At 40.6% G+C, this 16589-nt stretch overlaps 1 protein-coding gene across 2 annotated transcripts in view; it reads left to right on the top strand.

The window, feature by feature from the left end:
* Positions 1 to 9888, top strand: part of PRLR (prolactin receptor) — a 157389-nt gene extending 147501 nt beyond the window's left edge. For both annotated transcript variants that reach the window (XM_080804212.1, XM_080804213.1), the window contains exons 6-11: positions 1907 to 2076; positions 4134 to 4275; positions 5532 to 5631; positions 6148 to 6217; positions 8022 to 8994; positions 9093 to 9888. In XM_080804212.1, the coding sequence (XP_080660338.1) occupies positions 1907 to 2076; positions 4134 to 4275; positions 5532 to 5631; positions 6148 to 6217; positions 8022 to 8994; positions 9093 to 9151 (1514 nt within the window). In that variant the 3' untranslated portion in view covers positions 9152 to 9888. The remainder of the gene's footprint in view (positions 1 to 1906; positions 2077 to 4133; positions 4276 to 5531; positions 5632 to 6147; positions 6218 to 8021; positions 8995 to 9092) is intronic.
* Positions 9889 to 16589: the final 6701 nt, after the last annotated feature.

Raw genomic sequence — 16589 nt, forward strand, 5'->3', positions numbered from 1 at the left:
CAGTAGAATTTGATTTCAATCAAGTTGACTCTTGATTTCAGCTAGGTCGTGATCTCAGGGTTGTGAGATCGAGCTCCATGTCAGGCTCTGAGCTGGGTGTGGTGCCAGCTTGAGATTACTTTTTAAATTATTATTAACCACAGTACCTTCTCGATCAGCCAGGGATAACCCAGAATGCTCAGAATGACAATATTGGCAGATAATCTCTCAGAAATAGATTTCATTATTGTTTTTGTTGCTACTGCTGTTGAATTACTTTTAGCAATGTCGAAGATGGTTGAAAGCAGTGATTCTCAACTCGGGGCTATGTTGTCTCCCACAGGATATTTAGCAATGACAGGAAACCTCTCCAACGATTGCAGCCTCGGGGGGCAGGCTCGGGGTATTGCTGACATTTAATGGGTAGGGGCCAGAAACACCACAAGGCACACTAGAGAGCTCAGGACAGCATCCCACCCACCCACCCCAACATGCCAATGGATAAGTGTCTGGTCCAAAATGCATAGTGCCAAGGTTGAGAAACTTTGCTCTAAAGGATTTAGCTTAAACCTTTTGCTGGCGGTTTTGTACCAATAGTTTTTGATCAAAGGTGTTTCTCAGGTTGGTTTAGTAAGTACATATAAAATGATTTTTCGTAGGTATTTACTTAGTGACATATAAGCATTAGGATTAGTGGCAGATTTTCTGAAGTTCACTTTTCTAGGCAACTGTAGGTTATAATGACCAATACACTACAATCACACTCACATCCCCCCTGGCATGGAGACTTATTTGAGGAGGTAATAAATGAAGCGAGAATATACTACTGACCAGCAGGACTGAGATTAGGGCAAGACAAGTTGGTACCCAAGGCATTCTTCAGGGGATAGTCACACAGTTGTACTTACAGGAACCTGAGAGTAAGTGCCTCCTTATTTTTGTATGTGTGGCATAATACACATAACATAAAATTCACCATCTAAGCCATTTTAAGATGTGTGATCTGGTGATGTTAGTTCATTCACACAGTTATGCACCCTTCACTCTCTAGTTCCAGAACATGTTCGTCACTCCAGATGGTAACTGCACACCGATTAACCAGTTACTCTGGAATCCCTGCTTTATCCCAGCCCCAGAACAACCACTAGCCTGCTTTCTGTCTCTAAAGGTTTGCCTATTCTGCATATTCCAAGTATATGGAATCATAGAGTATGTGGCCTTTTGTGTCTGGCTTCTTTCACTTCGCATGATGTTCTCAAGATTCATCTATGTTCTAGCATGTATCAGTACTTCCTTCCCTCCAATGATTGAATCATGTCCCACGATATGGATATTATTTATCCATTCATCCATTGGTGGACATTTGGGTTGTTTCCACCTCTTGGCTACTATGAATAGTGTACTATGAGCAATCAGGTACAAGTTTTTGTTTGAACACCTGCTTTCAGTTCTTTTGGGTAGAGACATAAGAGTGAAATTGATGGGTGACATGGTAATAGCACATTTAACTTTCTAAGGAATATTCAGACTTTTTTCTACAGTGGATGTACCACTTTACATTCCCATCAGCAATGTATGAGGATTCCACTTTCTCCAGTGTTCCCACCAACACTTAGTATTTTTCACTTTTTGAATTCTAGCCATCCTAACGAGGCTATGAGATGGTATCTCATTGTGGTTTTGACTTTCGTTTCTCAATGACTTTTGAGCCTCTTTCCTGTCCTTGTTGGTCATGTGTGCCTTCTTAAATTTTGCATTGTGCTTGCCTCAACCTAACCCCAGTTCTGCTGACCAGCACCTGATACCAAATGCCAAGAGTCTCATAACCACAGTGGAGTGAAACAGTAGAGAGAGTCCCTCTAAGACATGTCATTCTGTGTTCAGATAACCACTTTTATTAAATATGGAGTTTCTTTCCTGTCTACAGTTGAACCAGACCCTCCTGTGAACCTGACTTTGGAATTAAAACAGCCAGAAGACAAAAAAACATACCTCTGGATGAAATGGTACCCACCCACCCTGGTTGATGTTAGATCTGGTTGGCTTACACTCCAGTATGAAATTCGGTTAAAACCCGAGAAAGCAACTGAGTGGGAGGTGAGTCAACTAGAAGGTTTTGGGAAGAACCTGGTCCTTGGCAAAGGTGAAGCCCTCATTTTTGGGTAACCCTGTTGCCCTCTCAATGCTGATGTGACCCACCCTGGCATGGATGGTCCTCCTCCCCTCCACTGGGATTGATGAAGGTCATCTCCATACTTTCCCAGGGCTAGCTAGCTCCTTGCACTGAACAGTGTCCTTCACCCAATCTCCAACCCATGTCCTTCAGGATATCTTAGTTTGAGATACTTGTGAGTGTACTTATGTGGCACTAAGTAGGAGGAAAAAGTCTCAGTGTAACCAGTCTGTGATCAATGGTATTTTTATTCACTTGCAAATACTTCAATGTAAAGAAGAAATAAATTATAGGCATTATAATAGTCTACTCTTAAATATTTTATAGTATTGTAATATTATATAATATCTTAGTCTGTGTCTCTTATTTTATTTTCTTATTTTTTATTATTATGTTCAATTAGCCAGCATATAGTACATCATTAGTTTTTGATGTAGTCTCCAACGGTTCATTAGTTGCATTATAACACCCAGTGTTCATCACAACACGTGCGCTCCTTAATCACCTATTTACCCCATCCACCCACTGCCCCCTTCCATAGCCCTGTTTGTTTCCCAAAATCCAGAGTCTCTCATGGTTTGTCTCCTTCTCTGATTTCTTCCAATTCAGTTTTTCCTCCCTTTCCCTGTATATTCTCTTTTAAAAAGGGAACATTTGAGGGGGGTATCTGGCTGGCTCAGGCAGTGAAGTGTGACTCTTAATCTCAGGGTTGTGAATTCTAGCCCCACACTGAGTATGGAACCTACTTAAAATCTAAAAAGAAAAAAAAGGAACATTTGGTTTCACTCATATGTGGAATTTAAAAACAAAACAAATGAACAAAGAACAAAGAGATAAACAAAAAAACAGTCTCTCAAATACAGAGAACAAACTGGTGGTTGCAGGAAGGCAGGTGGGTGGGAGGATGGATGAAATAGGTGAAGGGGGTTAAGATACACTTATTGTGATGAGCACTGAGTTATGTATAGAATTGTTGAACCACTATATTGAACACCTGAAACTAATGTAACACCTCTATGTTAATTATGCTTCAATTTAAAAAAAGATACTCTCAAACTCATTAGCGATGATAGCAATATAAATTTTTTAAAAAGGGAACATTTCCAAACATAGCCAAAATAATAAGACTACACAAAGAAAATTAATTAAAGTTCCTTAATAACATTTAATAGACAGTCCATATTTTAATTCCCCCAATTACTTCCAGAAATACCTTTAACAGCTAGTTTGTCCAAACCAGAATCCACTCCAAGATCACACGTGGCTGGTTGTTCTGTCACTTCCATCTCAACATACTCGGGAGAGTGAGTCCTTTGTCCTATAGAATGGCCCATCTTCTGCATTTGTCTGATGAGTTCTCTGTGAGGTCATTTGGCTAATTTCTCTGGCCCTGTATTTCCTGTAACCAGATAATTAGATCTAGAAACTTGATCGGGTTTGGGTTGAGCAATTTTTAGCAAGAATACTTCAGAGGTGATTGTAGGTGCCTCGTGCCAGGAGATGGAAATCATCTGGTTGACCCACCAGAAATGATACGAAGGCTGACTCTGGGATCAGAGAGATGACAACTTCATCCCTTGATTGTTTTGCTTGTACACTATTGTTTCAACAAACTTGAAGGCCCCATTCTCTTTCACCTAGAGGCTTTAGCTAATTGGTAATATGAATCAATAAAGTCATTAGGGTTGACAAAATAGCCACTTTTCAATTGTATTCACTGGTTGTCTTCCATAAAGTGGAATTTAGAAGTTGGTAGAGGATAGGGAGCAGAATATTTGACTCTATGTCAATAGAGTTCCCCATGAAGAGGTAGAAAACCCATTAATTTTTGTGTGAGCCATGTGAGGAGGCAAAGATGAGCTAGGAGGGTGGAATGGTGAGAAGAACAGAGATTTATCTACAAAATTGAATCTGCTGGCCTCGGTTCTCCAATAGTTTATTATCTAGGGAAATGACTTCTATCTTCCTTGTTTGTCCCTAGACTCATTTTGCTGGACAGCAGACTCAGTTTAAGATTCTCAGCTTATACCCAGGACAGAAATACCTTGTCCAGGTTCGCTGCAAGCCAGACCATGGATTCTGGAGTGAGTGGAGCCCAGAGAGCTCTATCCAGATACCTAATGGTGAGTGTCTTGGCTCCCTTTTGCATATACTCCAAAATATTTCTAAAACAAAATAAATTCAGTAAGTTTGCATGTAGTAACTACTAACAGAAAAACTATTTTAAGCCTTGGCCAGAAGAATAAAGAGAGGTGGGTTTATCATCTCTCCATCTAGTACCAAGATACCTGGAAATGTAACACTGCTCCCTGGGTCACTGTCAGTGAGGACCTGTTTCTAGGATAAGACTACAAACATGGGTTTGGCATGTCTCAAAGGGTTTGATGGTCAGTCATTCTGCCCTCTCCATTTGCTCAAGGTCATCATCTAGTTGTCCCGAAATTTGTAAGGTGGTTTGCCACTTCAAAGGCATTAACCAATTTTCAGTCCATGATGTCAATTACATCTTGACCCTTGTATGAAGGTACAGTATGAAAGAGACACCCAATTCCAAGTGCCATTAAACATGGTGGCTTATGCTCCACAAGAGAATGATTCATCTTGCATTTCTAAAGTACATTATGGTTTATAAAGTCTTGACCTTGCTTGCCCTTTCCAACCTTCTCAGGTCTTCAGAGAGAATAGAATTAGCATTAGGAATCAAAAATGAGGAAAATGAAGCTCAGTGAAGTTAGAGATCTTACACAGAACCACATGGCAAAGCCTAGCTCTTCTACCAACTTGCCCAGCCAAAGCACAAAGCTTGCATTGGCTTGGCATTGAAACAGCCCTGAATTGTGGGTCATAAGATTCATATGTGCATCCAGTTCAGCCTTGGCTCTTATTAATTAAATAAAATCACAATGTCTAGAGGCAGAAGGTCCAGGTTCAAATCCCAACAGTAGTTTATAGTTTACATGTTCATGGGGAAATCGCTCTTTGAGCCTCCATGTCCTCATCTTTATATACCAGGCAGTGTATGTAGAGTTTAGCACCCTCGATGGCTTTAGCAAGAACTTAATACATGATGGCCTTTATTATTATTACTGCAATGGACCATGTGACCTTGAATTTCCTCTTAAAGGATCAAATCAAATAATATGTAAAAGGATTTCGAAATTAGTAGAGTACTGTAAAAATATATGCAACATACTAAGGTTTAATAATAAAAATTAAATGTGTCACTGATGCTACTCTCTTTGGATTGCTATTCAAATCAAAAGAGGTGTAGGGAAGTGGGGGAAACTGTTTTGTTCATAACTTCTGCTTATTCGTTGTGTTTTTTTGTTTTTAATGATGCTTTGATGTGATCAAAGGTTTCTGACTCTTTGTTTTTCAGATGTCTCCATGAAAGATACCATTGTGTGGATCTTTGTGGCCGTTCTTTCTGCAGTCATCTGTCTGATTATGGTCGCAGCCGTGGCTCTGAAAGGCCATAGGTACTTCACTGTCTGTCAACCCTCCTCCCAATCATGGCTGTCAGGAATTGCAGCAAAAAGGATAATGCAAAGATGTTGGAAACCTACAGATATGTCAAGCACACTTCCTTTGAGTCATTCGTTACAGTGTGTTTGCCCATAGAAAATCTTTTATCAGTGTTAGCAAAAGGAACAGGATGAACTCCTTTGAAACTGGTGCTCTTTCCAGCAAACTGAGACTCCCAGTGGTGCATTAGTTAAATCCCATTAAGAGCAGCTCCAATCAAGAGAAGCAAGTAGCCCCAATAATCTACTCATTTTGGCATCAGCCTCCTCTAGGAGCCAGAGCTAATTACGATGTCAGCCCCTAAAATTATTAATTGTCTTTGCCATTGATCTTTAGTCTCATGGAGCACCAGAAATCTAACTCCTGTCCACCATAGCCCATGTAACAGGTAGTTAAAGAATATTGATCTTTCAAAAATTACAAAGTGAGAAAGTGAGTCATCTAATTCTTTTTCACAAATTATTTTATAGCATGGTCACCTGCATCCTTCCACCAGTTCCTGGGCCAAAAATAAAGGGATTTGATACTCATCTTCTGGAGGTAAGTAACAGAGGTGGAGAAGGTAGCATGACTCACTGCTTTGTAATCATGACCTGGACACTTGCGCACACAATTGCCATCAGTTCAGCCTGGCAGGTTCGGTCCCTGCCCAGCTTACCCTGCTCCTTGGCACACGTGTTTACAGAAAGATGGCTGGAGGTGTGAGGGTCCTTACCTTCAGACACTAGACATCAGAGGGCAAGGAGAGAAAGCCAAGAAAACATGAAAACACATAGTAATACTTGCGAGGTAAGTATTACTTATGAACAGAACAAGTCTGTTCATAAGCACAGAAATAAACATTTTGTGCAAATAACCAACTTAGAAAGAGGGTGAATATTTTGATTAATATGAAACAGGGACCCACTACCACCTCCTTTGTGATACTTCCATTAAAGTTTTCACTTGAGTGTTCTTTGCACAATTGCAGTATCCTATTGTAATTATTGCTCACTGTGAGGACTCAGTAGAGACTGGATCAGTCCAGGGGGCGGCTGTTTGCCCACTTAGGCTGATTCAAGAGGGATTTAAATTCAAATGTTTTGAATAAAAAGAGGGGTTAGGACATTTTATGTTTCTGTCCAGATGGAAATATAAGGTTTCAGTTTGACTTCAGCTTAACAATGCCGTATCTAAAAGCAATGGCCTGCACATTACCTCCCTTGACCCAGCGACTGTGAGGCTAACAACACAGCAAGAATGTGAAAAGTGAGTCCCAGGGAATTTGGCTTGACTACACTCAGTTTAATTGCAAGTATTGGAGCAGCGATTAGAGCCCCAGAACTTGGGCTCCTGGTCCAGTGCTCTTACCCCACTACCCGTCTCTAGTACTGACCTTCATAGAGCCAGCACGAACATCTTAACTAAGTAAGTTAAATACTGTCTAGCTCAAAATTTGATCCTGTAGCCACAGGGACTTAATAATAAAATAACTACTGTTTGTGTCACACACACACACACACACACACACAAAAAGTTTTCATATTCTTAATCACAATTACCTCTCATCTTCAAAAGAACCCTCGCAGATGGGTACTGTTATTCCCATTTTACAGATGGAGAAAGTAAGGACCATAGAGAAGCCCATCCAAAGTCAGTACCCTTTAAAAAGTGATAGAGTCAAGATTTGGGTACCAGTACCTGACCAAAGTCAAGGGATCAGGAAGAAAAGTGGAAAACAAGAGGCAAGGAGGAGGGGAGAAGGAGGAGAACAGAGAGGAGGAGAGGAAGGAAACTGGGACAACAGGGAGAGAGGGAGAAGTAAGAGAAGGGACAGGAAATGGAGCATAAGGAAAGGAAAGAGTAGGGTAGGAGGAGAAGGGAGGAGTAAGGAAGAAGTAGGAAGAGGAAGAGTTGAGAGAGAAGGAAGAGACAAGAATCTGCTGACCACTGCCAGACTCCAGAAGGTGATGGAGTTGGTTAGGAGACCAGCAACCAGATCTCAGGGCCAGCGGGTCCCAAAACACCAAATGCGGGCATGAGCACTATAGTTTTTGATGTTTCACAAACTTCGTATTTGATAGGTATATGTTTATTATTTGTGCATATACTACTAGCCCATTAAACTCATAATCATGCCTGTTTAGGACACTAAGTTAAAATCATGAATTGACTGAAAAGAAAATATGGGATGTGTAGTAGTCCAAGAGGTGATTATAGATAGCCTCGTACCAACATGTCTGACATTTGGGAAACTCTGGGTGACCATTAGCACATCCCACACACCCTTTGTCAAGACTGTGGGCTTGGCTGTGATGCCAATGTGAAATGGTAGGAAGCTAACGGCTGTCTCTCCTTTTACTAGAAGGGCAAGTCTGAAGAATTGCTGAGTGCCCTGGGATGCCAAGACTTCCCTCCCACTTCCGACTGTGAAGACTTGCTGGTGGAGTTTTTGGAAGTGAATGACAGCGAGGACCAGCAGCTGATGCCGGCCCATTCCAAAGAACACCCGGGGCAAGATAAGAAGCCCACATCCCTGGATCCAGACAGCGACTCTGGCCGAGGCAGCTGCGACAGCCCTTCCCTTTTGTCTAAAAAGTGTGAGGAAGCCCGGGCAAATCCCTCCACATTCAACACTCCTGAGGGCATCGAGAAGCCAGAGAATCCCCAAACAAAGGTTACCCGCACTCGGGACACCCAGAGCGCACGCTTAGAAGGCAAAATCCCCTATTTCCCTGCCGACGGCTCCAAATCTTCAACATGGCCTTTACCACAACCCCCCAGCCAACACAGCCCCAGATCTTCTTACCACAACATCGCTGACATGTGTAAGCTGGCCCTGGGCGTGACGGGGACATCGGCCATCTTGTTGGACAAAACAGACACACATGCTTTAAGATCTTCAAAAACCACCAAGACTGGAGGGGAGGAAAAAGCAGCTGAGCAGAAGGAAGTGGAAAGCTTCCATTCCAAGACTGACCAAGGCACAGCATGGCTATTGCCCCAGGAGAAAACCCCTTTTATCTCTGTGAAACCCTTAGATTATGTGGAGATTCACAAGGTTAACAAAGACGGAGCACTATCGCTGCTCCCAAAACAGAAAGAGAACAGTCACCAGACAGAGAAGCCCAGTACTTGTGAAGGCAGTAAGGAGTATGCCAAGGTGTCCAGGGTGATGGATAACAACATCCTGGTACTAGTGCAGGATCCGAGAGCTCAGAACCTGGCTACGTTTGAAGAACCAGCCAAGGAGTCTCCACCATCACTTCAGCCGAATCCAGCCAGAGAAGACCTGGCCTCCTTCTCCTCGGCCCCAAGCAGCTGTGGGCTCCAGCTGGGTGGGTTGGATTACCTGGATCCCACTTGTTTTATGCACTCCTTCCAGTGATAGCTTGATTCACGGAATGATTGGTTAAAATGTGATTTTTTTTTTCAGGTAACACTACAGAGTACAGGAAATGCACCCTACTAGAGAATGCTGGAGAATGTGGTTAGAATGACACTATATAGCCCATAGTTCGCTCCTCATGCTCCATTTTCAACCAGCTGCCTCTTTCTCCAACAGCTGATTCCAGAACAAATCGTTTTGTCTCCTGTGATTTGTAGATTGACTTTTTTTTTTTTTTGCTGTTAATTATAAAATTATGTGTTCAATGAAATAAAAGCACACCGTTTAGTATTCTTGAGGGACAGCACCATTAAGTATATCCTCTGGAAGGGGCTTTCATGGTTTGACATGTGACAGAAGGAAATGAAATACTCACAGTTGTTTACCACAGGAAGATGATAGATGTGAGAAAAATGCCATGAAAACCGCTTTTGAAAACCAACAAACCTTTGCTTGACCTTTGCTTAACTTTTGCACTCCTCTTTCATTTTATTCGGATTAACCAAATATGACCTGTTTGAAGAAAGAATGCATTCCAGAACACTGGACACGTTGTTTACATCGGTTCCTATCCCCTTAGTGATACATTGCCAATATGCAAGCCAAAATGATGCCTCCGGTTTTTTCTTAAAATGGTTTGAGTTTGTTAATAAGTATGGATTTTTTTTCCTCCCCCTAAATTGTATTTTATTCTGAAGCCTCTAGAGAAAATAGTTTTGGAAAGTGAAATTTTCTAACGTGGCAGGTAAATGAGTTTCACGTGGTAAATTCTTCTAAAATGTTTTCCTGTTTCATTTCAGCATAAGAGATCATTTATTATACACCCTAGTCTCCTGTTAGGTTTAAAAAAACAAAAAAAAAAAATCCCCAAAGACTAATTTTAAAAGATAATCACAGCAGGATGCTAATGGAAATACTGCCTTACTGTACATACAAATTCTTCTTTAATATAAACCCGTAAGTTTCACAATGTATTTTTGAAGACTATTTTTCTATCACTTAGGTAAAATAAAAGACTATTTTCTATCTTCCCAGTACAGCTGTTTACGTATTTAGTGGGTACGGTATTTTCTGCTCTGAGGTTATAATGAGTATTTGCAGTATGTAGTAGTATATGCCCTCCCTGTTTGTGGAGTAAAACGCCATAGCAACCCAAAGCCCATGGAGGAATAGGAAGTATATTCAATTTCCAGCACAGCGTACTATAGTTTATCTAATTCTTTTTATCTCTGTGATACTTTGAACAGTCGCCAGCCTAGAAGTTAAGGGCTTCCCACAGACTAGAAATCACTTCTGTCATTTTAGGGCTACTCTGGGGCTTCTGCTCTTCTCCGGGTAAATAGTCATAAAACCACCATGAAAAGGTGAGCCGTGACCTCTCACATACTGTTTTAGAGAGAGGGTTTTTTTGGTTTGGGTGTTCTGAGAAATTCTGGGCAGCCAAGAAAATGTAAGCAAAGCCAGGAGTTAGTATCTCTCTGAAGTAGATCCATTTGTCAAACCTTGGCAGAGGCAGAGACAGGACTCACCCCAGAAGCGTTCAAATACGAGTTCTAAGGAGGCAGGCATCTGCGGAGTCGTGGCAACAGCTACAAAGGCAGGGTCTGGTAGCAAGAATCCCCATGTCAGTTCCAAGGGCAGCCTTCCAGAGAGAGAATGAGGGCATTCAAACACCCGGATCTCCATTTTAAGAGAGCATTCATGACTCACCAAACTGCCTCCCTCTGTTTTTCATTTCATCTAATGGCAAAGCCATTCTCTGTGTTTACTCACTAGCTGGACATAGGGAATAGGAACTCCCCTCTGGGAGTTAAATAGCCACCCCCCAGCAAGCCCATGCTGACAGGAACTGGACTCTGCCATGGCCCTGATGTTTGCAAGTGAACACATCGCTAGGGCTTCCAGAAATGCCAGAGTAAATCGATCTGAGTTCTCTTCTCCCAATACAGACCAGCATTAAGAGTGAGGGGGACATTTGGGAAAGTTTCCCAAGTTCATCCAGTGCCCTAGATCCTTCCTACTCCAAGTAGGCCCTGAGGACCAGCTGTCTCAGCATCGCCTGACCCTGCCTGGAAATGCAGACTCTCTGCTCCCCTGCCCCAGACCTAAGGAACCCCAGTCTGTCTCTTACCATGATCCTCAGATGATTCATGTGCACAAGGAAGTTTGAGAAGCACTGTCCCAGGTGACCACTTCCGCTGAAGGTGTGTTAGTGCCAAGAAACAATCCTCTCTCAGAGATGCAGGTCAAGTTTCACTTGTACACAGTGACCCTCTATGTAAGGAGAAGGCACGCTTTTTGAAAAATCCATCTAGGGTTCAAATTTACAGAGTGATAGACGATGACTTTGCAAAAGTACATACAACTCCAAGAGGTCTAGGGAATATATTCCACCTGGGATAGACTCTGCCAAAACTCTACCTTTTCAAGCCAGTCCAGGCCAACCTTCTCCCAAAATAGTCCATTCTCCTCCAAAATGTACATCAATCACTCTGATAATTTGAAAATTCAAAAATAACCTGTTTGGCATATGACTTGGCATGTGTGGGGGGAAAAAAAATGTTATGGTGAAAGACTCACCTTGAAGTAAATCCCCAAAATACCCCAGTTAGCCACTTACTAAGTAAGCCAGGTTTACAATTCCATGGTCAATTAACACCCTTTATTCGAATCAAGTAGGATTCTTTTTTTTCATCTTCTGGCATATTACCTATCAAGGAGACAGCTGGTACAGTGGAAGGAACCAGACGTGGGGGTCAAGAGACCCGGGTTCCAGTCCTGGCTCTGTTGCCTTCGACAGAACAATTGCCTTTCCTGGGCCTCAGTTTCCTCTGAAGGAAATGTCAGGCCAATCATCTCTACTATCCTTTCAAACTCTGGCTCCTTCATTCCATGACTCATTGAATATTTTCCAGCAAAGATAATTTACCCAGTGCTTTGATCGTAAGTAAGCTAACAAATCATTGCCTTTCATCAGAGACACACAAGCACTCTCCAGGGATGGGCTCTCTGATTTCACTTTTAAATCATCAGTTCTAGTCGGTCTTAACATATGACACAAGCATGCTATAAATTATGTAGATACAGCATCAGTGTCTAAGATAACATGTAAGTATGTGTGTAGAGGGAAGATGCATGAGCTGTTTTGTTTTGTTTTTTTTTTTAAGACATACTGAATGAGCCTCCGATTTTTAGAAAAAAAATGGCTTCTGGTTTTTATTTCCTCCTGATGAATTCTAAACCACTATTGCATGGTTAGTTTTTACAGAGCCATACGCTCTGAATTATAAAAAGTCATGGTTTTATAAACAAACACCTAAATATTCAAATTACAAAGCACACAGAGAATGGCTAGCCAATGGGTGATTTATGGAAGCTTCTAACCCCAACCACAAAATGTTCTCTGGTCAGTTTTAACGAATGGGTTTAAGGCACCTCGGCGTGAACCCACGTTATTATCAGCTGCATCCCTGACATTTAACAGAATGTCCATTTTCCTAAGTGCCTAAGGCCAATCCTGGTAGGTGGGTATGTACCAAAAACTTGCTTTCACTGGTTTGGTCCAACATGGGTCAGTCCCTTATCACCTGAATCAGACCAAGGAGTTTGATCCCTTGTCCTGTAGTGCCCAGCTGAATCGAAGAAGCCATGAGTTCAAGAGCTCCGGGATGTGGTTTGGCTGTGGAGGAGATCTGGCCCTTTCTCGAGATTCTCCATGGCTGTAGTCACTTGCAGAAAGACTTGGCCCTGCCTTTATTGTCTTCTCTATCTCCTTAGTGTAGACAAGAAAGAAACAGATTTGTATATAGTTTACAAAGTGCCTTTCTTTACTTTTATTAAAAAAAAATGTTCTGTTTTTGCAAGAAAAGTGTATTGATTGGAAAGTAAATTTTACTTGTTTTATGTAAAAGAATGGAGAAACCAGAAAGGGAATGACAAAATGATCCAAGTCCAACCAGCAACTGTTCTGCAGATTTTTGTATTTATTGCTTAACTGAGTTACTATAGAGCTGATGTGAATAGTGTAACTTATTTTGTCTAATGAGAAATTGCTAGGATTTAAGGATATGCCGGCTCCCCCACCCCATGATTCGAGACTCCTCAATTTAAAAATATATTGATATGCTTTTGAAAGGCTTCAAATCGCATGCCTGGGCCTAAAAAGGACAATGCATGCACAGTGGAAGCTTGTATGCATACAGAAAAATGCAAATGACTCTGCATTACCCTCCCCAGTGTCACTAACGTAGATTCCCCATTGATGAAAGCCTTGTGTGTGCTTCAGTGAACAAATTTCTTGTTTTGCCTTTTCAGCTCAAGCACAATAGTAAAATCCAAGGTTTCAAAGACGCAGGTGCAATGCAGGAAAGTATTGCTGACGTGCCCTTAACCTGATAACGTGCAGTGTCACAAAGCTTAAGAGAACGATAGACCTCTGTTGGTCCAAGTCGGGTTGATTTGCTTTAACATCCTGGCTTCTTCTTCTCTTCTTAGCTTTCTGTACTTGTAGGCTTTTTGCTCGTCTGCTCTAGGGCCTGTATTTGTTTCTGAGAGTCAATTATGTACACTAGCAACCATAGGATCCACTAAAAACTAAGTCATTCATCAACAATGACATTGGTCCCCTCAGAGGATGAGGTCAGATGTTAAATCAGCCACACAGATACCACGTTCTACATTAAGGGTCATTAGTCACCTCATTTAGAGATTTGCATAGTTAGAAATTGCTAACTCAATTCATTAACTGTTTCATTAGTTCAAAGGCCATAAATGTACATCGATGACTCAGTTCTGGAGGTCTTAAGTAGAAATTTAAAAATACAAGATGATTGCTCGAGAACCTATGCTGTAACCAGAAGTTCTATTTATAATTAAGACCTGGACTTAGTCCATGATTACCAGATACAATCCAAATCAAATAGTTCTCTCCCTAGGCTTGTGTCTTTCAGTAAGGTGATTAGGGGTCTGAGGTCATCATGGTATCTACTTCAATAAAATGAAAAAAATAGGAAATAGGACATTTCCAGAGGTCTGGAAATCTCAGGATTCCACAACAGTAGCCTGTTAAACCCAAATTTTATTGGGCAAAGTGAATCTGTAATCTATTCAGTGTTCTGAGTTTATGGCTAAGAGATGTACATAACGCACAACGCCACATGCCCTTTATTGTCTTATCCACCTCCATTCCTTTGATTTCTGCTCTGATCTCAAGAAGTACTGAGATGTGTAAAGTGGAAAAACATATCCTGTTTATGTGACTGTGGTCAATGAATACAGAGACCCTTAGACAATGGTATTCTATTAATTAACTTTTTACCCGCTCCTGATTAAATAAAAGAGCAAGAACCCTAAAAACTTTTGCTGAGGGAAGGAGTAACATCAAAAATAACCTTTAATAATTACGTTTAAATTATGCTTCACCTGGATAAACTTCAAAACACCATCTGAGTTTCTCCATGCAAATTTCACAAATCCCGAAGAAAAAAATCTTGTTAATATGTTAATCTGACGTCAAAAATTCTGTATGGCAAAAATACCTCTGAAAAATAATTTGTTTTATAAAATTTCTGGTAAGATGTTTTTGAATTTTCAGAAGTAACTACCTCCCCTTCTTGTCCTACGGTCCTTTCTCCAAAGCTGCTTATTGTTTAGAAATGAAAGATCCCTACCGCGTCTCGTGCTTTGACTGTCTTTCAGTGGTATATTGGATGTACTGGCCATGTGACGTTCCTGACTTTAACGTAACTGTTATATTATTATATATTTTACTGCTTTACGTGGTTCCAAACTGTCCGATGCATTAAGACAGATAATCCATGTATCGTGAAACTCATCATGTAATACAAATGAAAATCATTGTATAATGACTTATAATCTGTCCTCGTGGATTTCAGTTTGATTGTGTCTATGTCTGTAAAACGAAACTGAAAAAAAATGTATTCATATATTTCTGTTGAGACTGCGAATGTACACATTTTTTCCTTACCCTTTGTCTGGAAGTAGTATCCTATGCCATTGTGCAGCTGATCTGAGGTGTTAAGTGTTTAGAGTACAATCCAACCACTGTTTCAAAGTCAACCGCTCAGCTTTGCTTCACGTGACTTCTGAGAACTTCTTGAGTGTTATTTGCATCATGAGGCTTGCTTTTGTGCTCGATCGTTCATTTTAAACAATTTAATTTAAAGAGTCTCATGTGGAAACCAAAGCAATCTAGAACCAGCCTGTTGTGTGACCTGCGTTTTCTTGTAAAGCCATATTGAAGCAAAGACTATGTAATAGCAAGTTTCCATATTTTCGGATCTCTCACTACCTCTCTCCCTAGGAAATACCAAGCAAAATTCTTCAACATGAAGTGGGAAATTAGAAGTGATTGTTACACTAAGTTGCTGGGGGTTGGTTTTGGTTTGGTTTTTTGTTTTGTTTTGTTTTGTTTTTACATGAGAATACACCTTCTAATTCACCACTTTGTAGGTTTATGCTAGGTTTTCTCAATAACCACTTCTACATTTTATAAAAACTGGCTGACAAATAAAGGCCAGAAAGAATACTTAGTAAATCACCAGAGGAAAGACCAACAAAACCACAGAGTGCAAATTTCTTTCCGAACAATGAGTCACCTCGAGGCGGTAACCCAAAGCCATGATAATGATATTTCTCACAATTTGACTTCCCTAACACCCCTAGAAATAAATATTTTCCTTGTTTGATTTTAGCCATCAAATATCTAATGTTATGGGAAAAGTCAGCCATATATCAGAAATAGTCTTGTTTCGATTTAAAAATACATTTCTACTTGTATTTATTGTTATGCCTACTTTTTTTCTTTCTAGCTTTAAAGAATTTTAGAGGACTATAGTTGTCTGATTTATCTTGAATTTTTAATTCTGTAAGATTTCGGCTATTGCACATTGTATTTTCTGTTTTCCGTGGATTTACTTGTTTGCCTCCTTCCGTTTCGAGGGGACAACCTGGACCGTTAAATCCTTGCCAGTAGTATGGGAGATTAAGCTAACTGCTATTGTCATAACATCCTCACTTTTACTGCACGCCAGAAACAACGCTTGCCAAACAAAATCTTAGACATCCCCGTATGATATGGTCGTTCTATTTCTATTCATGTTATTGACAATACCCAGTCCAGTGCCTGGCTCAATAAATGTTTATTTCCCTTGCCTACCCTTCCTTTATTTTTATTTGATGGGTAAATAAGCAGAATAACATGTGTGTGTCTGAAACAATTTTCTGGAAGCATTTTTGCTGCTAAGGGATCTATAATCTGGCAACTGTTGGTATACGTTGAACCAAAACAATTTCCTCCTTTGTCTTCGTCTTTCCATATGATTGCAAAATACACTTTCCTTCCCCCACCCCAACACCTTTACAAGAGAAGCTGCTAAAAATAAAGTGAGATGGAATGAGCAACATGAGAAACTCTCTTAAATACTGTGAAACAAAGGAAAGACCAAACCATTTTTAAAAATGGAATCCTTTTTTTTTTAATTAAATTTTTTATTTATTTTCAGCGTAACAGAATTCATTGTTTTT

The sequence above is a fragment of the Martes martes genome (genome assembly GCF_963455335.1).
Source record: "Martes martes genome assembly, chromosome: 5".
Lineage (NCBI taxonomy): Eukaryota > Metazoa > Chordata > Mammalia > Carnivora > Mustelidae > Martes > Martes martes.